General features: G+C 34.5%; 2 protein-coding genes across 2 annotated transcripts in view; one reads left to right on the forward strand and one right to left on the reverse strand.

Moving 5' to 3' along the window:
• The window catches only part of LOC133324881 (large ribosomal subunit protein uL13m), a 111,058-nt gene extending 109,762 nt beyond the window's left edge, over window positions 1-1,296 (forward strand). The window contains exon 3 of the mRNA XM_061533708.1: window positions 1,284-1,296. The gene's annotated coding sequence lies outside the window, so the exon portion shown is untranslated. The remainder of the gene's footprint in view (window positions 1-1,283) is intronic.
• LOC133324879 (protein cappuccino) overlaps window positions 1-17,558 on the reverse strand; it is a gene marked incomplete at its 5' end in the record, with an annotated part of 43,242 nt that extends 25,684 nt beyond the window's left edge. The window contains one exon of the mRNA XM_061533706.1: window positions 16,998-17,558. Coding sequence (XP_061389690.1) covers window positions 16,998-17,558 — 561 coding nt within the window. The remainder of the gene's footprint in view (window positions 1-16,997) is intronic.
• Between the last annotated feature and the right edge of the window lie 6,145 nt (window positions 17,559-23,703).

A 23,703-nucleotide genomic window follows, 5' to 3' on the forward strand; every position in this document is an offset into this window, starting at 1 on the left:
TAACACTTCTTTGTGTGAAAGTAAATCATCAAGATAAGAGTTTTATCGCCTTTCCCAACGGTGACGTATCATCTAGCGCTCTGTTATTTTTTATTGAAAAAAATAGATCGCAAAATATAATCAAAACAAAACCAAAAAAAAGAACACAAACTTGACAAGTTTTCCAGAACTTTAAAATGTCTGTAATCACCTTGAAAAATAATGTACTAATTGTACATTCTTAAAGGAATTACATCTACTTCGTGTTTAAAACCTTAAAAATTTCTTAAATGTGTCAGGTTCTTCTTTATATAGTCATGTCAAAAGATGGTTCTACATCGAAAATCTTCTGGAAAGACGTTTACACCATAGAAGAACCCGAAAAGCCAAATTACAGCCTCTTCGGTTGAGGAATTCGACTAAAACTTTCATATTATCGGGTGGGACCTTTATATGGAGACTTTGTCGAAACATGGACCTATATTGACACATTTTTGCAAGATATGTGCAGAGGTATGACAATGTTCATATACTCCATTGCAGATCGAGGTGAAAGCAAGACTTTTACGTGTAAAAATTGTTAGAATTTGAAACACAAAATATTCTTTAGACCTATAAAATTTACTTAATTTATTCCGAAAATCTCCTATTCTACATCACATGACGTATCGTATAATAGTTTCCTTGCCCTTTCGTTCATTTTCAGCCGAAAGTAAAAATGTGATAACTTATTTAATTAAAACGAAATTGGCAGAGTTTTACAACTTACATTGTTTCGACTGGACGATAGACAACATGTCTGTTGGATTCACTTTCAAACTTTTAGTGGCTGATTTAACAGCGACGACGACGTCATCAACAACAACAGATGTTCCACATTTGCCACCATCAATGGACGGCGTACTGTGGCCATTGAGAATTGTTTGTACGCTTCGTGGTGCGTTTGTTAGAAAATTAACGATAAACTTTTCAAGGTCAGTTGAGCTTTTCGAAGCTATCTTTAAGATATGTGCAAGAGATTCATGAGGTATTATGGTAAACTTAAAATTAGGTTCAATTCTTATCGCTGGTAACGGATTCATAAGGTCAGTAGGGCATTGTTGAGAGGGTGGAACCGATGGCGTGGAATCGTTATCATCAGTATTTTGTTTCGCTTCACATATTTGTGCTGAGTACAGGTCTACAGTATCAGTATCTGCTCCCAGCTGACCACCAATTTTTGTAAAAAGTGGACACCATGCTACCGATAAATCCGGTGTTGTTTTTATGGTGGGTGAAGGTACAGCAGTCCTGCCCGGTTGCAGGAGAATAGTTTGTATGGTTAGCTTAGCTGGTAAGGGTTTTTGTGTCATTTGTTCTGTGGTTTTGATCGATTTACACTTGTTACGACATTTTCAAAATTATCTTCACCGACGACGACGGCGGAGCTCGTGCAGTGTCTTTCCGTTTATAGACCCGATTTTCAACTAAAACACTTTCGAGTTCAATTGTCAACAAATGGCTGTGAATTCGCCGCTTGTTTGTTGTTTGATTGGGGTTTTTCGTCTTCCTCCTCCACCTCTAATTACTGTTTTTGTGCTTTGCTATTTATTTTCCATGTGCGTCGACTTAGTCTCGGTTCTTAAAGCTGATCGTCATCGACACAATAGTCGTCATCATTATCAGTCGTCTTAGGCTGGCTGACTGGTTGGTCGTTGATTGATACGTTCGCGTTCTCTATCGCTCCCTCATTATGGGTGCAAACAAATATCTCATCACACTTTTTGGTTTATTTAATTACGTGACAGTGGTTTGATAATGGTAAGAAAAGGAAGGTATCTGCTTTGCTAGAGGAGGTGGTTATGTAGACGGTAGTTTATGCTTTCTTGCTATATATTACAAGTAAAATGGTATTTTTCTTCTGTATGAAAATGGTTTTACAATTCGTTTATATATCAAATAGTCGAAATTTTATTTATTATCAGTTTTGTAACAATCACTGTGGTATTTACCATTGCATTCGTCCATTATCTATCGGTAAGCGTTACCACCAATAAATTTTGCACATAATCAATGTTATTGCCAAAAAAGTGACGAATTGCTCTATTTTTGTTAATAGGAAATTATGATATTAATAGTTAAAAATATTGTGGAATGATTAAAATAATTTCTAAAAATTTTATCTCAACAAAAAAATTATTTTCTGAATAATGCTAAATTGTGATAGGAGACATATACAGAGGTGGTCATGTAATTAGCACGCAATCAGGTAAGTTTCAGAAAGTTATAATATTTATTTGAAATATTAAAAATATATATTTAATTATGGTCAAAAAATGGGATCTCTAGGGCATAGTGCGTTGGACGGACATTTTTCGAAAAAATTTCCCATTCTGGAAGTACATTGATAAACCGTTTGTATAAAACCGAGAAAATTATGTATGTAGGTATGTATTTGGAGCTAATTGAGGAACGGTGGCATATTTGGTATGCTGCAGCACAAAGCGCCGTCCACAAATTTATCTCGTGTATATGAAACAGACGTAGGCTCCTCGGTGAACCAATTACGTACAATTACATAAAATCGGACGAAAATATATATGTAAATCTGAACTGATTTTTCCAATTTCAATGGGGGTCGTCCTCGGGCCAAATGCACGATAACTCTCGAAGGGAGTAAACGATTTCATCCAAACTTTGCACATCGTAATATATTTTACTTAGTTCATGTTCGAAGATAGACTATGGATAAATCAAAATAATATTTGGATATAGTTATCATATATTATCAACCGATTTCATAATATTTGTACACTAAGGGCGATGCTACTGAATTGAGACTAAACTGTCATATGCTAAGTTTGATACAAATTGGTTTAAATCTAATTCTTAATGTCAATTAATTTAGATATAACTCTCATGAGTATTTCTTTTTTGCGCCAAAAAATGCAAATTGTGACTGATGACTAGGTATAGAAGAATATTTTTTTTTCAAATATATTAATATATGCAAATTTTCCAATTTTTACAGATATATGTGATCATTCATTACAATTATATTTAAAAATAAAAGACCCAAAAATTCAAATTCTACAATTATCTTTAATAAATGTATATATCTTATAAGAAATCTATATTTTAAAGATGCCACTTTGTTAAAGTGGTAATTTATTTTCGTTACTTATATATTTTCCCAAAAAACAGTTACATCTCTTGACGGCATTGGTCGTTAGTCTCTCTCTTTTACTGCATTACATTTCAAGGCAAAGGATTTAATGAATTTGCTGATGCCCCTGGGTATAAATGGGGCGTTATTAGGGCATTGTTCCCCCATTCGGTTTCCCTGTCCTTGAGAAATTAAAATTACAAACAATTAAATTTGAACAGACAACTGGAAAAATGGCCCAAAGAAGTAAATAATTTTTTTGTTATAATCCTTGGCAATCTTATCAGCACCAACAGATTTCAAATGGCGGGACAATATAAGCTGAGAAAAGCGAAAAAAACACACACAACCTTGGAGGAAGCCTAGGCAAGAGCAAGAAAATGAATGAAAACAAAAACAATGTCAAAATCTAATGAAATAATTTCAAATAAATGCCAGTGTAGACCACAGCTTTCGTTGACAAGAACCCGCTACAAAGTTTAGTTATTGCCACGAGAGAGAGAGAGAGGGTGGAGGAGGCGCGGTACAGTGAGTTCTTCCATTCGTTCAGTCGTTCGTTTGATGATGTGGTTTATGAGGTTTCTTTGGTTTAAAGTGACAAAAACTTTACCAAGAACTATTTATTTCAACACATACCCACACACACACACAAACAATCACATTTTAACCCCCCACATAGGTCATAGGTTCATCAAAAGAAAATATCCACACACACATACACTGACACGAAACAACCCGTGCAGCCTAAGCAGTCATTCATCATTTGACGTCGAGAAGATGTGCGAAAAGATGGGGGTATCAAAACTGGGAATCAGATCACAGATGTTACATGTTAGATGCCACAAATTGTGTTTGTATATGTTTGACTGTCATCATCTACTCGTTCTCCAAGCATATGTGATTGTTGCCACATATGAATGTATATGTGTGTCCATTGTCCTAAGATCTCCCCTTTTAAGCATTCAATTTAACAGTTTTTTTATTTTTTTAATAGCAGGTTTAGCGGGAGGCAATCGTGAACAGTGGTTAAAAATCGGAAAAACTCGCATGAGAAATTATTTCTATTGAAATTACAAAGTAAATCGTAATGTCCAAACTTTATGATCTCTTTAACGTATTTATTTCGAATGAAATTGTGATTACAACATATGGATAGGCGAAGATGCCTAACTGTAGGATATAGGATTATATCACGTAGTTACAAAATTAATATAACTATATATTATATGTTACAGGATATACAAATAATGTCGAATAATGACCAATTTGTTTCGAAATGTGGTTCAAATTTCATAAAACCGTTGTATGGTCATTGGTCATAACTTGAACCCATTTGTACTGTTTCAATATCAAATATCCACGAAGTTTATATATGACTGTGAAATGTTAAAATTCCATGTTAAAAATTTACGAGATGCACAGTGATTTTAGTGGAAAGACATGGAGAAATGATTATACGCATTACACTGTGCTAATGTAAATGAAATTGTAAACGATTTGTTTTTGTATTCTTACATCGACTTCAGCACTGCGTTTAGAGTGAGAAAACTAAGCCTGAAAATTAGAAAAATAATTTCTTATTGCTAGTGTGTGTGTCCTTGTTAAAGTGCGATATATCTATTTAGGGATGTAAGTGTGTTTAAATAATTTTTAGTGCACTGTAGGGTTATGACTTTTTGACCTCAAAAATTATTTCAAATAGTAGGAATGAACGAACTTTTGCCTATCAATAACTAAACTACGGTTTATTCTATATAATTATTTTAAAAGGCTCCACAAAATCCACTTCAAAATGTTATTTTTGTGAACAAAATAATTTTTTTTATATTTTTAATCTTATATACCCACAAAAAGCCACATAACTGATAAACAATATTCAATGAACATTTGACGTTTTTATTTAGAATTTAGAGTAGGTATCTTGTTTTGAGTCTCTGAACACCCCGAAAGAAAACATGGGGTGTTGTACCGCTTTTGTCGACAATTTTTGTCACATATCACCACATTTTCAACAACTTGTCTATCTTGTAATAAGAAAACAACATTGATTATGTTAACAGCCAACTGAGTACGGATATGCTTATCCTTATTGTACCCTTCACCACTCTGGGCATTATGTCTTTGTGCATATGCTTGTAACATGCAAAACGAAATGAGCTAGACCCATAGTTGATTTTGAGAATATGCATAGAATCATTTTTTGTGTTTTTCGCTCCAGCTCCAGCTCCCATATATATTTTCGCCCGATTTTAGGTAAACAGTGCAGGATACCGAATAGCTTGAGACACGCTTTTCTTTAAATCGATTTACATAATCGTATCCCAGTGTACGCAAACGACTCTAAATTTGCATGAATGAATTGACGTGAGTCGGTTCAAATATAGATAAAGATCACATATTTAAGTTCGTTCAATGTCATCTCAATGTTTCTTCGAAAAGGCGACGTTTGTTAGAATGTAGAATATACCCAAAGGGGTGAAGGGTATCATATAATGGGCCCAGTTCGACTTTAGTATTTTCGCTACTGACTTCTCTTCATTTTCTTTTATTAAAAATTAATTTGGCGGTAGAATGCAGACATTTTGTTAAGAACGATTAAATAAACATCTTTTAAAATATCAAAGGTAATTAATTATATTAATTTGTGAAGGAAAGGAACGGGCAAAAGAAATTATAAAAAATTTACTACAAATTATTGATTTACTACTGACCATGTCCTCATATGTGACGTTGTATTATTCTTCATTCTCAATGACAATAACATATTAAATGTCAATAGTTAATAGCAGTGTGTTGGGTAAGTAGGTCAGTATTACTGGTGACAATGCCAGTAGTAAGTCAGTAGCGATTTACTATCGGCACTTCCTACAGAAATTTTATGATTTTCTAAAAACTCATAAAAATATGACACTCGAATACGTGGTTGCAAAAAAGTCATAACCCCAGTGTACAGCCTTCGGTAGTCCTGCAGATATATGTGCATATAGATATATAGGAATGTGTTAACGAAGGGTAGCACAATCATACATTAGGGTGGTATAGACCAAATGTTAGTGTTATTATCGCGAACTAATCGATGTCATTCATTTGAAAATTGGTATTGAAATGATGGAGGAGGTTTCCTATAGTTATTATACCTTCCACCATAGCCTCCATTTATTTATATTCGAATAAAGATGTCAACCCCACAGCGAACGATTTTAGTTGGTGTGCCTAAAATTTACGATGTAATAAACACTAGCCGGGATCTTTTTATAGAGAATATTATAAATAAGTAATGCCATGGAAACAATGTTTTACAAGAATATCGTGGAACCCATTGAGCACCAGAATTTGCCATCCACTTTTGATGGCAAATTCTGCAAACTTTCAACCATAGGTGTAATGACAATTAGCGGGATAGTTATATAAGCGGTATACCGAAAAGTAGTCCTATACGGTATTTTTTTCGAAAACGAGTCAAACATTTAGTCGTTGAGGATAGAAAAGCCTTTTTAACTATAACTTGTGGAATTCTGGATTCCATTCTGCAAAGATATGGCGTTGTTGATTATCGACCGGCTAGAGGCCTTGTGTAAATAAAACGTTATAAGCCTTAAGAACCAAGTGTTTGTTATGCCCTTCACCACTATGGTACACGGTATTATGGTATTGTGCATATGTTTGTAGCAGGCAAAAGGACACGGGATATACCCATGGTTACTTTTGAGAATATTCTAAGTTAATTTATGCATGTCCGTCCGTCTGTCTATGTATTCCAGTGAACAAAGTATAGGTGGCATTTTTGACCGGTATGGATGAAATTTGGCACAAGTCACTTATTTGGTGCAAGGACGAACCCTATTGAAATTGTATAAAATCGGTTCAGATTTAGATAGCTCCCTTGTATAGTTTCTTCCGATTTTATGTAAATGGTGTCCCAAACTCTCAAGGATTGAAACCAACATTTTGCACAGCGTATTGACTTAAGTCCAGTTTGATGTCTGAAGTTGGTTTAGATTTAAATATAGCTCCCATATATAGTTTCGTCCGATTTAATGTAAACGTTGTACTAACCTCCAAAAAATTTCTGAAATTTATTGAAATTAGTACAAGTTGACGTACCTGATGTTTTGTTGAAATCGGTTCAGATTTTGGTATAGTTTATTCCGATTTTACGTAAATAGTGCACCAAACTACCAAGGTTTGTCCAAAATGTTCGCCGTATACTGTGTGAGGTCCACATAGACGTGTGCGAAGTTTTATTGAAATTAGTTCAGATAGATTAATATAGATTCTATATATAGTCTCGTCCGATTTTATGTAAATGGTGCACCAAACTGGCAAGATTTGTCCGATTGGGATAAAATTTTGCACAGCGTACTGAAATTAGTGCAGGCTGATGTATGTGAATTGAGCTTAGAGTGATGTGTATAAAAGTTGCCAAAATCGATTTAGGTATAGCTCCCATACATATTTTCGTCTGATTTTATGTAAATGGTGCTTTGAGGAGCCTACGTTTATTTCATATACCCGAAATTTGGCAGCGGGTATGGAATGTTTTGTTTTGTCCGATTTGATGTTAATTTGAATTAGGTATATATATGTGCCAATTCTAGTATACTAACTATCGATTTAGTCCAACTATCAGATATATAGGTCCATCATTTCTAGTATCTCCCCAAAAAAACTTAGATTAATGTATACTACATACGATTTGCCATAGACTGAAGGTGTATATATTGCTTGGCGACATCGATTGACACTTTTTTACTTGTTGTAGAATATTTGGATTTAAAAAAAAATATCAATCGATTTTCATCAATCCATTCGTAGTTTATTTTCCAAATGAAATTTTACCACATTTACACCCTAATATATTGGTGCGTTTTTAATGCAAAAATATTTTCATGTTAAGAGTAGATACTTCTATTTTTTTCCTATCTAATTTAATGGTTTTATGATACTCTTACACATATACACACCCATACAAACTTATGTGTCTGCACATACTGATGTCCTGATATTTTTCCCTCAACACATTACGAATTTTATTGTTGCCATATGTGTCCTATTATTCCATTCCGCACAAGTGTGTGTGGTAGTGTATGGAAGTGTGTGTGTGTGTATGTGTGACTGCCTAGAAAGTCGTAACTTTATTAAGTTCTAAATGAAGTGCACATGAGTTCCTGTTTCTCGTTTAATTATTCTTTAATAATTTATAATTTACGTTTTTGTTGTTGTTGTTGTTGCCTTTTCCACTATGCATATTTTGCTAGCTGCTCAAATCATATTTCTGCCCAGCTATTCATCCGCGTCCATGGCGCACTAACTGAAGGGCGTCCGTCCAAATTTAGTTTTGTGTTTCATTATTCAGAGTAAGCGTCAGCCATTGGTGTTGGATGGTGTTCGCGTTAAAAGTTAAATTATTAAATTTTATGAAAATCTATTCATAACTGCCAAATTGTTGTCCTGAATGTGTTTTACACCATCGAACGGGGTCGTAGTGTTGGTTTGGGTTAAGTCGTCGACGATATTCAAAAGTGATGTGTGAACAAACCTTTTGATGTGGCATTTACTATGTGGAATATCTAATTAGAAATTGTGCCCTGTTAATATTCTATAGATAATGGTGTCAGTATAGATTGACATCGAGGGATTGGCAACAATTTGTAAAATGACAAAAAAAAATCTATTGGGTATAGGGACCAAACACAAATTTCCACAATGGAAACTAAAATGAGCAAAATTAAACACAAATTTATACGCCGGATAACAAAAATAGTTGGGACATGTTTATGTTATGTACGTGATATCGATATCCTTCATCCTATTTGTTCTTAGAAAAAACGTCCGTACTTTTAAATTAAATTTGATGGCTTTAAAATGATTTCCTATGAAAATCATAGTCATTTAATATTGCACCAATTTGATAAAAACATTTCTTTGCGGTGTTGTTACGACACATACGTTTACTATGACCAACATAGTAATTCCTTATTTGTCCTGCAGAGTTGACAAATGAAAGAAAAAACACCTCTAAATTGTTATAATCTCGGTGTGGGCTATTTCGAACAATCCCGATTGTTTTCACTCCATTTGCCATCGTTCAAGATAAACTGTGGACATTTCAACACCATTTATAAATTCACCGCTTTCTTTGCACTCACTCGCTCCCTCGCTAGCTCTTCAGACGGGCATTCATTTCTTGGTTAAAAGCAAATATTTCTCACGGGTCACCAACACCAAACAGCAGCCTGCAACAAACAATTCAGCGACAACAACCAGCCAGTCAGCCAAAAGAAAAACAGTTGGTTAAAATGGAAACGGAAACATGGGTAAACACTGCTTCCTAATACTGCTGTTGTCTGCTGGAGGCTATACAACAGCAGCAGTCAGTGGGTGAAAGGAAATCTACAGAAACGGTAGGCCAAGGATTTATTTGTCAACGAACTGTCAACATGAGATGCTGTATCTACGTATATACAAGTTGAAGAAAAAAAAAACAAGTTGGAGGGGTGAAGTAGAAAAAACGTAAAATGGTCAAATGGATTGGGTAGATATACCCTTCCATGCTGAGTTATTTATTTCGACGTCGTTTGGTGGGAAATGTGACTACTGACCATAATTTGTCATAATTTTTTCCATCCGCCTTCTACGTTTGCCTTTAAAGTAGAGAAGGATGGCATAACAATTGATTTCCATACGAATAATTGCTGGAAGTGTAAACCATGAATAACCGTTAAATGAGTACTGTGTGGTGTCCTTTTTCAAAGGATTTGAAGTCTAAGGTAGTAAATACAAGATAGGCAAATGTAGGAAGGGGAAAACCACTACAAAAAGGTGGAAGTGTAATCGTGTAGAATTTTTGTTTAAAAATATTCAAAAGTCTAAATTTTTTATATTGTTAAAAATAGGCAAATCAAATTTGGAAAAAATGCAAAAAAAAAAAACTATATGTAGGGGGTATTTACCAATGAATCTATTAGGGTCACAATATTAAACCTCATAATAAAGTAAATGCCAGATCGGCTAATTCCAAATAGATTTGTCTGCAAACCAAACGTAATGCTTAATTTTAAAATGAACGCATCGCATAGAGTATTTTTTTTATTTTGAGGCATGTGATTTTTGCTCATTTGAAACCAAAATTTCCAACGTGATTAGAAAGCGGAATAGGCTTTTCGCACACAAATGAGCAAAGTGCCGAAAATTCACAATAAATTGTTTGGGTCAAGTACGAAGCTTATTGAAATTGGTGAAAATCGTTTGAAATCCAGAGTTATTATCAGTTTAAAAGTAGGTTTCATATTCGTCAAAGACACTGGTTTTGTCTGATTATTACGAAATTCCCCACATATAAAGAAATTCAGTCTAGAGGATAGGTTATAATGAGTTTGGTTAAAAAACGGCCTAGATTGTTTGTTTAATTAATAATGGGTTATAATATAAATTTTATTATTTATATTTTGAACATTTGTCCTTAGCTAGATTTTCACAACTTCTCAACCACCAGTATCGTTGAAAAGAGTAGAAGAAGTAAAGATGCAGAATATAGGTCCAAACTACACTGTAAATAAGGCTGTAGGTAGTATAACGTGACAAGTTACATACATACAACACCTACAATCGATCTATCCACCATTGCAAGAAATTAGCATGAAATCCCCATGAATATTAACAACGAAAGCATTAATATTTACCCGCGTCTTCTACACTATCATATAATTCTCATTCACGTTGTTGCACCGCAAACTTACGTATTTCAGTTTCATTCACTGAGGAGAACCGAAGACTCTGTTGGTATGTATTTTCGTTCAAGCCACAATGGGTAGTCACCAAAAAGAATTGCGAATAGAGTTGTACAGTTCACGAACGAACTAGTTCAAAAGAACGATTCACTGAAAAGAGCGAATAAACTCTTATAAAGTCGACCTTTTTAGTTCATTAAAAGCGCGTTCCTTTTAATTCAAATGTGGGTGTTTTACTAGCATTTATTAAAAACTGTACACCTTATTGGTCCTGTACAACACTAATTCGCAATTCTTTTTGGTGACTACCCATTGTGGCTTCTACGAAAATACATACCAACAGAGACTTCGGTTTAATGTTCCACAGAGAGGCTTCATCTTACTGTTCGTTGTTAGATATCGTAGTTTGTACGAGCTCTCATAGTCAATATATGCTACTAACCAGGGTTACCGTTGTGCGATTAATGTCGCAATTTGCAACCTTTTTGATGTCCTGTGATTCTGTTTTAAAAATTTTTTTAAGCTCTGTGCAACTTTGTTAAGTTGTATTTTGCTTTCACGTGCAAATTCAAACTAATTTGGATTTGTCTACGTCGTCGAGTTCTGAGCGTATCTGATATATTCTCGGAACAGTTTTATTGACAAATTTCATTTTCTGTGATACTTTTTGTGAAACTAGTTTAAAGTTCCAAGCCGTGGTAGTCGATTACCGACTCTCGATTACCGTTTCCTATCATTTTAAAGTCGTTGTAGCCGAACATTACCGCTCCCGATAACAACCAGTGACATTAAGCCATCCGAAATCGATTATTTTTGTCGCATTTTATAAGCATATCTTTAAAGCCTGTTTATGTCCATAAGATCGAGGTAATATTCTCTCAATCAAAATTTTGAAATATTCCTTAGATCTTCATTAAGGAGATCACTTCAACTTCAAACCCATTACTGTAAACTAAAATGTTCTCATACACATACAGTTATCATTATCTTCTTACACAAATCATTCTAAGTAATTCCCAAAAACATGTTATGGCACAAATGTACCATGGCTGACCTTTCAAAAAACAATTCCGACAATAAAGGATTGAACAACTAAAAAAAAAACAAAAATTAAAATTGTAAACACAAAAAACACAATGTTGACCTTGTCCTTTACCATTTTGGGAATGGCTATTTACATTCCTTGTTAAAATTAATTGATGCGTTATGTTTAATTAAATCCACACAAAAAATGCTATGCTCAACTGCCTTTCGTGGCCAAGAACAAGTCGACCACTTGCCAAGAAACTTAATGAAACAATAAGAAATAAATACGAACAATGAAAAACACAAAAAAAAACAAAATAGGAAGTTTCCTAACAAGTGAAAATAAAAGTAATTCGGACCGACAGAAGGGAGGGCGGGCGTTTGAAAAAAAGAAGGAACTACGAAAACAATGGCCAGAGAGAACAGAATATATTCGTCGCTTCTTGCTTTACATGGCCATGGAAACGAAGAACAAACATCTTGTTCACTAACTCGTATTTTATTCTAACTGATTTTTGACTACAAAAACTGAGTTTTCGTTTCATTTTATTTTCCTATTCTTTCTTTTGTTTTCGTTTGTGTTTTGGCAAATGCGATTTGAGGGCATTACAAAGTACTACATGCACTTGTACGCACACTAACATCAAGTGACACTATACATGAAGGGGTAGGTAATTAAAAATGGCGGGCCAAATCGATGGCCTTTAGGAAATTTTCAAAAGTTAATTTTAAAGTTCAAGGATGTTCTGCAAATACACACCTTTCAACAGGTTGTCAAAAAATGAATGGTTCTTCCATGGTCAGAAAAATCTTTAAGGGGTTTCTGTAGCAAGACGGGTATTCTGTGAACTGGATAACTTCAAGGGGTAGTGTAAGGACATGATACATATACAAGACATTTAAAAGGTCTGTACACACAAGTTCTTTATAATGTATTTGGTAGAATTTAGTAAGATTTTATATAGACATTTAAAGTATTTTAAAAGTCTATAAAAGTTATCGTGTCTATAGATGATCTTAAAAGGTGTTCTTTCCATAGATGTTATTTTTGAATCGCTCGGTCCCAGGCCACTCATACCCGCCCTAGCCGACCTCCCTGTATCGAAGGGAGCGCGAACCCCATAGAAGGATTAGTAAATGGTAGGATGACAGGCTATATATTTTATCAGCCGCAAAGGCTACTATAAATATATACGCATACATACATAATTAAAAGAAATTACAGGAGGACTCAAAACTACTTTTGCACTCTGCTACTTATGTAAACGTAATTTTTTTATTAAGTGTAAAGGTTCAGTTAGCGATATGCTACTATATATATTGTTAAATATTTCACACAATGTTCGCATTGGACTACTAGCTTCATAATTAACATTAATCGAATTTCATATGGGAGAGCCTTACACTTGGGTCCCATTGGAGACCTCGCAAAGCAAACGAAAGAAATTGAGTTTGAAGAGATTCTGTTTTATCAGAATAACACTTGTAGGAGGGACTACACAAAATACAACCATATTCTAGTACTGAGCGAACTAAAGTAATAAATAGGCGTTTTGTCACGTGAGGATCATTAAACTTCTTTGGACCAGCGCTTAATGAATCCTAATAAAGATTTGGTTTTATTAATGCAAGACTTTTTATTGCGATTAAACCTAAGTTTAGGGTCTAATATTACTCTTACATCAACGAAAGACGAAATATTTTCCAACTTTCATAGTATGAAAGACATTCCACTAGCGCTACACCAGTTAGCCAAAGAATGTCAAAGATTGGAATGGCTTGAAAATTCATTCTATGCCGGAAAAGCTTAACATAAAGAGTCGTGTCGTTCCGGAACGAACTTCTTCAAAGAATCTATTACGAATCAGGAACGATCGGAACTAAGTCCGAATCTTTCGTTCACCTAGTTTCTTTTGCTCCAGTTCCTTTAGCTCGATCGTTCCTCTTTGTTCTCGTTAACCTAGTTCCTTGGCACAATAAATAGGTAGCCCATTCAACAGTAAAAGTGTGTAATATCTGCTTGAATTCGATGTGCAATGTTGCCAACCATGTGAAATATTATAAGGACAAATTTAACAGATGGTCGAGACAAAAACAAAAGTTTTTTTGTTTAGATACATCACCTTATTATTGCATCATGGCCTAGTTCCTTTTGATCCGTCGTTCTTTTTTGCTCTTGTTCTCCCAGTTCTTCTTGCTCCCGTTGTTTATTTCTTTCCACCAACTCATATATATGTGAATTAATCTAACATTAGTTGTCTCTTTCTTTTATTGATGGATGAAATATTCCATGTAATAGTTAAACGTTGAAGCAAACGTTCAATAAAAAAAGAGGCATGAACGACAGTATTGAACGAACGAACTGTGGGGTACCAGTGAACGAGTGAGGTAAAATGAACTAAAGAAACGACCTAATTCTTTTTGCGGAGCGTAACGAAAAGGATCGAACTGCTCATGGAAGATTGCCCAACTCTATTAACATCATGAACAGACATTAGTATCTTTGAACCAGTGAGCGGAGCAGTATAGTCGGACGGGGCCGACCATACGATACCCTACACAACTACCACGAACTCTAACTTTCTGAGGATGTTTATTCTAAGTCTGAGTAGTATTTCGTGATATTTGCCCCCTGTTGTCCGATTAGAGGTCAACAACACCTCTTTCTTACTTTTTTCGAATATTCAGTACAGTCCTTCTAATTACTTGTCCAGATTACCTTCACGGTGGGTTGTGTTGTGATTTTCGGATTATACTCTACTCGAAAACACACAAAAAATTATGTTTTCCGTCCATTTCATCCCAAAATTGTATCCTGATCATCACCGAAAATTGTAGGCGTTGTTCTTGACTATAACTGGAACTTCATGAAAAATTTCAAAGCCATCAGCGCGATATTTCTCCCTCTAATGTGGTAATGGGTTACTAAATAATATCTGAATACGTAAGCACCTGTAAATATTTGACTGTAACTCCCACATCTGAGTAGATACATCACTATATTTGGTATCAATTTAAAGGCCAACCACTCCTCTTGGATATGCTATCAACTCCTGGGGTCTAAATCCTCCAGGAGTAAATATATATGCCATAGAATACAAATTTTGCCATTTTTCACACAAAAGTCAGGGTCCATTTGACCCGCTAAATATTGACCGATCTTTATCAAAACATGCATGCTTATTCTCTGGCCCGATCCCCTTCTCCATGCAAAATTTCGCGGTGTTTGGGCCATAATTGCGGCCTCTGGAGCGACCAGAAAAACCGACAAAAATTTAGTATTTGGTCCATTTCATCCCCTAAATATTAACCGATCTTTTCCAAAAACAATAGGGGTCTTCATTGGCCAGAACCCATCCTACATGCAAAATTTCGTGAAGATTGGTCCATAACTGTGGCCTGTATCGTGTTTACAAATTATAATGGACAGACGGACGGACACACATGTCTAGATCGACTCAGCTAGTCGAGATATGACGATCGGTATACTTAAAGGTGGGTCTAGGACCAATATTTCGCGGCGTTACAAACATTTGGGGCTGCACAAAGCTATAATACCCTGACAACATAGTTGTGTAGGGTATAAAAACGGATAACGGAAGGAAGGTCATTGATGTATAGAATAAAAATAAGATGTCCTATGTGACTACCTTGTGGGACTCCTGATAAAAGATTAATATCCCTGGATAATCACCCATTTAGTAACACTTTCTGCGAACGACATTCTAAGTAGTTAGATATACACTTTTAAAAACTAATAGGAAATTATGTTTATAAAGCGAGATCTTGTGTACCAACGTATCAAATGTCTTGCTGAAATCGGTGTATATAACATCAGTCTGCAATTTTTTACTAAAACCCATGTGAAGACCATTAATGAGTTCCAAAAGGTTTGTAGTTGTTGAAGGGGCGAAATTATCGATATTGTGAAATGTTTTAATCTGCTATATATCAAAAGCTCAAACAGTTTAGGCACAGCGCTTATGATTCGAAGAAATCTGCGAACATTTTTGTGAATACTATTTTGAATTCTCAGCGTGGTAATAATTTCAAGCAGCGGCATACTTCGAAACATTTTGTAAAGTATTGTTTTTTAAAGGTATTTTGTCTATAGATGACCTTCTCAAAAGACCTTTGTAAGATAAAATATCTTTGAAAAGTCTTCTAGAGGAAGGAGACCTACAAATATTCTCAATAGGCAGAATATCGTTAAAAGATCTTCTAAACTTATAAAAATGTCCGAGTCGTGTCTGCTATAGTCCAATGACGTTTACAAATTCTTATACAGACAGACGATATTTAAAGGTTATCTATATAGAGGAGGCTATAGACAGAACTCCTCTAAAAGGCCTTCTATATGGAGAAGACATTTTAAAAATGGTTTTATTTAGGTATTCCAAATGCCTTTTAATGGTATTCTAAATACCGAAGGTATCATTTCTATCATGGTATAAGAAGCAAGTATGGTATGAGTGCACGAGACACTCATATGTTCAAAATTTTTTTCTTGCTGTACCTTCACTGTCAAATATTATATTTTTTTGTTCCTAATTAGTTAGATACGTACTGCTGATGGCAAAATAAAAAACTTCTCATACTTTGAAATTGTTCAAAAGATCGAAAATCGGAAAATTAATTATATGGGGCTTTCGAATTTGACAACAAACATAGACTTTAGCCAGATTAGGCTTGGAAGCATATATGAATAAATCAGGAGGGACAACAGGATATTTTTGTCAGAAAATCAGTTCGTTTATATAGAATATTTTTAATATACTTCGTATCTTCTTATCAAAAGGCCTTTTGAGAAAATATTTCTAAATTCAACTCCATCTCATATTAGATCCTTAGTATAACAACTTTATTTCAAATCAATTGACGCTTTGTTGGTGGTGTTGGTAATGTTAACATCTCGCCTGGCATCAGCTATCGACCCAAATGTCTCTAACAAGACAAGCGAAGTTTTAAAGTTAGTGTTTTTGTTGCTTTTCTTCTTTTTGTTGGTGTTAACTTCGTAGTGGGTGCCATGTTACATTTTCACTACATTGGCTGGCATGAAGGTGAGGGAGGGGATGAGGTTGAGGATCGGGATATGGTAGTATAGATACGTCACTTACCTTCAAACTTTTCATATGCAGCGAAGCTTAACTTCTCGGGCACAAATGATGAACGTCTCAAGCCGTTACTTTCGTATGGACCCGCCATGCCGCAACAGCTATCGCCATTATTGATTTTACTGGCACTGCCAGCCGCAGCCTTTTCCGCCGTAAACGAGGCCACTTTCTTGAGGACATTGTTGCGTGGTGTGCACGGCGGTAGAGGCGATCCCATTTGGCTTGTTGCCCCAATAATGCTACTCGATAGAGACACTGTCGGTGGCATTGTTGGCTCGGCATTATCGTTATTGTTCAGTGGCAATTCGTGGGAAAAGGTTTCGTCGGGGGGCGTGGGCGGTGCATTGACACCTGGTAGCGGTGTTTGAGATAGAACAGGTGTTTGGGATGATTTAAATGAAATTATAACGGTTGATTGGGTTTCCGTGGAATGGGTTGGAGTGCCGGGGTAAGCTGCAGCAGTACCACCACCTCCGATTTGTGTTGTGTTCGAATGAAGCGACGATAGCGAGGGCGTTGATGACGACGATTGTAAAGTTGGCAAATGTTTGGCATCCGTTGAAGCTGAAAAGTAAAGAAAAGAAGAAGAGTTTGTGAATTTTTCTGCTTATTTTAATTTACCCAAAATAAAGGAATCACAACGAGGTTCCTTCCTAATTGTTGTTAGCACAATGGCAGTAATAAGATGACAATTGGTAAATTACCTAATCAAAAATATTTCCATTCCTTTGAGAGAAGGATGAAGAATGTCAAAGTTTTGCCAACATAATGGAGGAATACAAATTGGGAAAATTTTCTTGTTATGCATATCATTTGTCATGAGAAACATAAATAGGGGGAAAAGGGGAAAAAGTTTATAAGGATTGCTAAATTTTTTAAACAATTTAAAATAAATATTACCAACAATTTTAATTGGGCAAAATTGTGACTTTTGTAAGAGTGAAATAATTGCAATATTACGGGTAAAAATTTTAAAGGATTCTAAAAAAGCTGCATATTCGCTGATGTTGGTTATATGTGGAAAAATAAAAGAAATCAAAATTGCTTTGTTCAAAATTTAATATTGATCGAAAAAAGGCATACTTATTCGCTCATTATTTATATCATATTATAGGAATAATGGAAAAGCGACCAAACAAACATATAAGTGAGAGCTATATTTAATTTGCTTAAAAGGTCGAGAGGCTTATTACAACTATAGTGGATTTCTTGACCGTCGTTATAAACGATTTCGACTGTATATACTCAAAAATAACTACTAGTCTGTCTTTTTTTGTATGTGACATATACGAGTATCTGTACCAAGTACAAAGGTTTTGTCTGTGAGGATAAAAACATTTAATTAGCGTCTATGACATATATAGATATTTTTATAGTTCTTCAGTATTTAGAATTTATTCGAAATTAATTAGTGTTCGTAGAGTTTAGGTTTTCTGAGAAAGGATCAGTTAAAATTGGAAAAGGATATTGACAACGAACGAATATCGATTTCTTGTCTTTCAGAATTCTGTATAAAAGTTTAAGAATGACATTTTTGTAAAATATTTTGAGGTTAAAACTAATAAAAAAAGCCACATAGGCCAATATGCTTGATGAGCCGCTTAACCAACGACGAAACGCGTCGCATAATGGTACGTAGGCTCTTCTCCTGGCTTTCCTTTTCAAAACTTAGACTATTAAGCTCGACTCGAAAGAGTATAAATAATAACTCAATAATTTTTTTTTTGAAAAATTTTGTTCTGTGTAGTTTGAAGATGGGGCAATATCAAGAACTACTGCACCGATTTGGACCATAGCAGATCAGGTACATAAAACCTGATCTATGGGGCGTGAGGAGTGTTTCTGTGTAAAGTGAAGTTTTTCTGACACATGGCGCAATATTCTACTTCAGTAATAGATATTTGAACAATATTTGCTATGTCGATTTAGTGCACCTTTTATTCTTCTTCGAAATATAAATCGGAAATGACTTTGCAACGGAACCAGACTTGCAGTGAAAACAAAATTTTTAAGGCAAAGCAATGTTTGCCAGGCTCAGCTAGTAATGACATAAAGTAACAGCAAGTGTTGTTGTACAACAATCATAATCAACAACCATATACAATTTGTTGGTAGAAACTAATACTAACATCATACGAAAATTTGGACTACAATCAGTTAAAATAGATGATTGTTCTCTAAAAAAGAGGACATTACATAAGTCAAAAACTTGACAAATGCGAATTTGTCCGTCTGGGAACCTAATATACTCGCCAAGAGCTTTTAGAGAGCCGCCTGAAAATGAGCTCCATTTTGTGTCACAGTGATCCTCATACCAAATTGCACTAACAGCCAAAGTACTATTCGCTAACCTCTTACTTAAATCAATGACATAACCTAATAAAGACCGATTAGAACAATTAATAAATTATCGTACAGTTACGAATTAATAAAAATTACTTTGTAGATCTACATTATGGGGATCCTCGTACTAAATTTCAATATTCAAACGCAATTCATACTAAAGTTAGTAATATTTAGAATTTTATGTGCACCTACATTTATTAACAGATATGAATTCATATTGGCAATTCTTCTACCAAAGCAAAAGCTTCACTCCTTCACCACATATTAAATGTACTAATTTATTATTATTTACAACTTGTGGCGAGAATAGGGATATCCACCTCGCTAACGCCAATCAAAACAAATTTATATAGGAAAGTTCATTAATGAAACTCCATTCGTCCGCCAACTACTAAATGTACTAATTTTAGTACGAATATCCAAAATACTACTTTTCTCAAACCTAGAGAGCAACAAATTTAGTATTAATTTTCAAACCCGCCTAGTATAACACACACTAATGTAGCGATTATCATACCAAATTTCAATATTCTAGCTCAATGCAGGTAATAAATATCACTTTTACTAAATTTAGTACAATTTACAATTTCGTGCTCAAATGAGTACTATTTCATATTCTAGGTATGATACTTGTTAGTACATTTTGTACACTTTTGGCACGGGTTTACAAAAAACCCTTTGACAAAAAACCACAAACTTCAAATGTCAGAGTTATAGAACTATTCGTTCACTCATTATCAGTGCTACCATTTTTAGTACTTTTTGTACGAATTTGCACAAACCCAGCCTTAACACGCACATTCGTACCTATAACTACACACATACCAGCATTGAAGATTCTATCCTCAGCCGTTTCTTCTGGGTGTTTATTATTACATTATTTTAGTACTTTTCGTACCATTATAGTACGAATTTCCAAAAACCCACAAAAATGCAGGATTCTCGCTTCAGTCGTTTCGTCTGTGTGTTGATTGTCAGGTTTACAAATTCCCCCAAATCCAGCCTTAACGTTCATCTTCGTACCAATACTGACTCATGTAAAATTTTAAGATTCCAGCTTTAGTCATTTCGTCTGAGCCTTGATTATAAGCCATTTTGAAAAGTTCGTAAGTTACCCTATTATATATAGATTATCTATACTGAGATGAAGACTTTTCAATGTGACAGCCCTGCAAAATTTAACACCGTGATGATCTGTTGAAACCTTCAGACTTAAGGGTAATTAGGGTATAGACCCCAAGCGTCTTTGGAACAAATTCATTTCAGAAAATTTCGTATATATTTATAAATGTCCGTCCGTATGCATGGTCCGCAGATGGCTACGATAACTTTCGAAAGGGGTAACTGATATGGCCCGAACGTTGCCCAATGAAATATTCCCCTCAAAACATAGATAAATTTTGATCAAAATATACGATATTCGATATACTTTCGGGCAAGTTTATTTATTTTCGTTAGTAACTCGATTAGAATTGCCACTTTCAAAAAAATCTGAGCTGCATAACGACGCTTTCACTTCAATACAAGTTTACCAAAGTGGTGTAGCCTTAAAAAAATACAAAATACACAAAGTGTTGCGGAATTCCACAATATTGGGTACTTTTAACTTCATTTTTCCTTCTTGTCACAATCAACACAAACATCTCATTGTTAAAAAAGACAAAGGGGAAGGGATGAGGTGAAGTGTCATAAGTCAAAAAATACCCTTCTTTTACAAGATGATGCTGTACCCTTCCATTTTGTGCTGTTTTATTTTTCTTATTGTCAAAACAAAAATGGGAAATAAAATTATGCACGTGTTAATTAAAAAGACAATGTACGAAATGGGTCAGTGAATTTCAATAGACAAGAAAGTGGAAGGTGTAAGGCAAGGCAAGGCTTTGACAACAATTCATAACCGCAATTATATTGAATTACCTTCATTAAGTAGTCATTCTCATCCAGTCCCAACTCAAACTTTAAGATGCTAGTAATTTCATTTCATTTTTTTTTTCTCTAAATTTCAATTGAATGGTTTTGAGGCAAGGCAAAAAATGGGTTTGAACCGCAAGATCGTCAAGGGAGGGAATGGCATATTTTGAGTTTTGTTTCGTGAATTATTTAATTATGGCCGTTGTCATCGACAATAGGTCTTTCAATGGTTATTTGGCATTAAACGACATTATTTTTAATACAATTTGCTAAAATTTCCGGGTTAAGTGACCAAAATACTATTCGAAAAATGTTTGGATTACAAAAATCAAACAGTACTCGATTATAAATAAATATATGGATTTCATTAAAGTTGCAATATCAAATTTGGCAGATATTTTAGTAAAATCCATGACATTAGAAAAATAACTACCAAAATATAGGTATAAATTCTAATATCAACCGCCCATCTGTCTAATCCACCGACAATAACCTGCCAACTAATTTATATGTCTGCCATACAAATTCACATTAACAATATTCATGGTCTGCATGACACACGTGCACTTCGGTTTTGTCAATTCATGTCCAGATTATTTAATATCATTTTACCGACTACTTTTGCTAACCACTTTCTAATATCTTGGGCCTTTCGTGAAAATATTGCAGAACGGTAAGTCATTTTGATAGCTTTGAAGAGTATTTGTTTTTGCATTTTGTAGTTTGTTTTATAGTTATTGTTGTTATCATTTTTATTAGTATTGTTCTTTGTCTATGGTTTTCGCCTACATTTTATTTGTACTAAATGTGGGCCATTAAGTGGGCATATGGTTTGGTGAACAAGTGCAAACCCAAGTAAAAGTTATGTTCTAACATTGTAAAGTTCGACTGTGGTATTTAATGTAAACTGCGCATTTGAAATAAAACAAAATTTAAATTAAAAAAAAAAATTAAAAAAATTAAAGGAATGTTGGAAATATAGCGCCCAAACCATATTAGCTGGTTTGTCACATAACTGCCTCACCCTGCATACCCTGCGGATTAAAATTAACTTCCACTGAGAAAAATGCGACGAGCCGAGACGAGTCCGTCTTTTGCGAATTAAAAAAGGTAGCACGTCACATTAATAATTAATAGTGAGCGGATATGTGCCGCGAGTTCATGCATAAGAACTATGAACAAATGGGTTGAGGCGTCGGGTTAGTTGTCCATACTCGGAAAACCCCTCCTACTATGAAAGAAACAACAAAAAAGAAAACCAACCCCCCCTAATGTTGACGACCCTCGCAAACGTATAAAGGACCACGATCTGCGAATCTGCACTTAGAATGTACGTTCGTTGTACAGAACAGGCGCAATCACGGTTTAAAATGCAGCATCAAAAAATATTAGCATTAGTCTTACAGAGCTACTGCTAAAAAATATTGACATTACGACTAAATCAGCAAACGACTAGCTTTTTTAGTTCGTAGCATCCGTGCTAAGCACGTATTGCACATGCGAGCTTTTTTTGTTATGACTAATCGGCAGTACGACTACATATTCATATTTCGCTGTCGACGAATAATCAGCCGAGGGTTGTTTTTATGTTTGTGTGTTGCCAACGCAGAAATTAGAAAAAAGGCATTTCATTTTGTGCGTTTTTATTTAATTTAAACTTGTCAAATCGCAATTAAAAACTGTCAATAATAGTACTAAAAACTGAATAATATATTAAATTAAACTCTTTAGCAAGTATTACTAATTGTATTTGTTCGAAAAAATGAAATTATCATAATCTCGATTTTTAATTCTCTCATATAATTAATAAAATTTCAATGGACAACACTGAACTCGAAAAATGCTCGGGTTTTGTTTGCTAAAAATCTTGCTAAGCAGCCACAGTCAAGGTGCTTAGTCTTCATTGAAAGCTTTGGTTGTTAGTCGCGTTGACAATTATGTTGTAGTTGTTCATTGCTATTTTGTAGCTGCTGACAAAATCAAGAAGCTTTAGTTTTGCTTGCTAAAATTATTCGTAATGTATTGCTATTTGTTGCAGTTGTGCTTGGTTGTGCTGCATATTTTGAGGATGAATTTAGTTAGCAGTGCGGCAATTTTCTGTGTTTTTGCTATTGCAAAAACATAAAACCCCAAATGGAGACATCATACCACATATAGGGTGCAACCCTACATAATTAGTATAACCTAAATTAAATAAGTATAATTTTCATACACAAGTGAACATGGAATACAAATATTTATATATCTTTTGCAATGGTAATTTATTTATTTCACCGGAATTTTGATTCATTCATTGAAAAATTCATTTTTAAATAATTATAATATATATTTGCATTCCATGTTTCAGATTATCAAATTTTATCTCATATTAATAACTATTATTACCATATCATAGATTCACAATATTTATTTCGCATGATATCATTTCATCACATTTTTAAGAGAACTATTA

This window comes from Musca vetustissima, unplaced genomic scaffold (assembly GCF_032173495.1).
Source record: "Musca vetustissima isolate MV318-11 ecotype Yass unplaced genomic scaffold, APGP_CSIRO_Mvet_v1 utg10349, whole genome shotgun sequence".
Classification (NCBI taxonomy): domain Eukaryota; kingdom Metazoa; phylum Arthropoda; class Insecta; order Diptera; family Muscidae; genus Musca; species Musca vetustissima.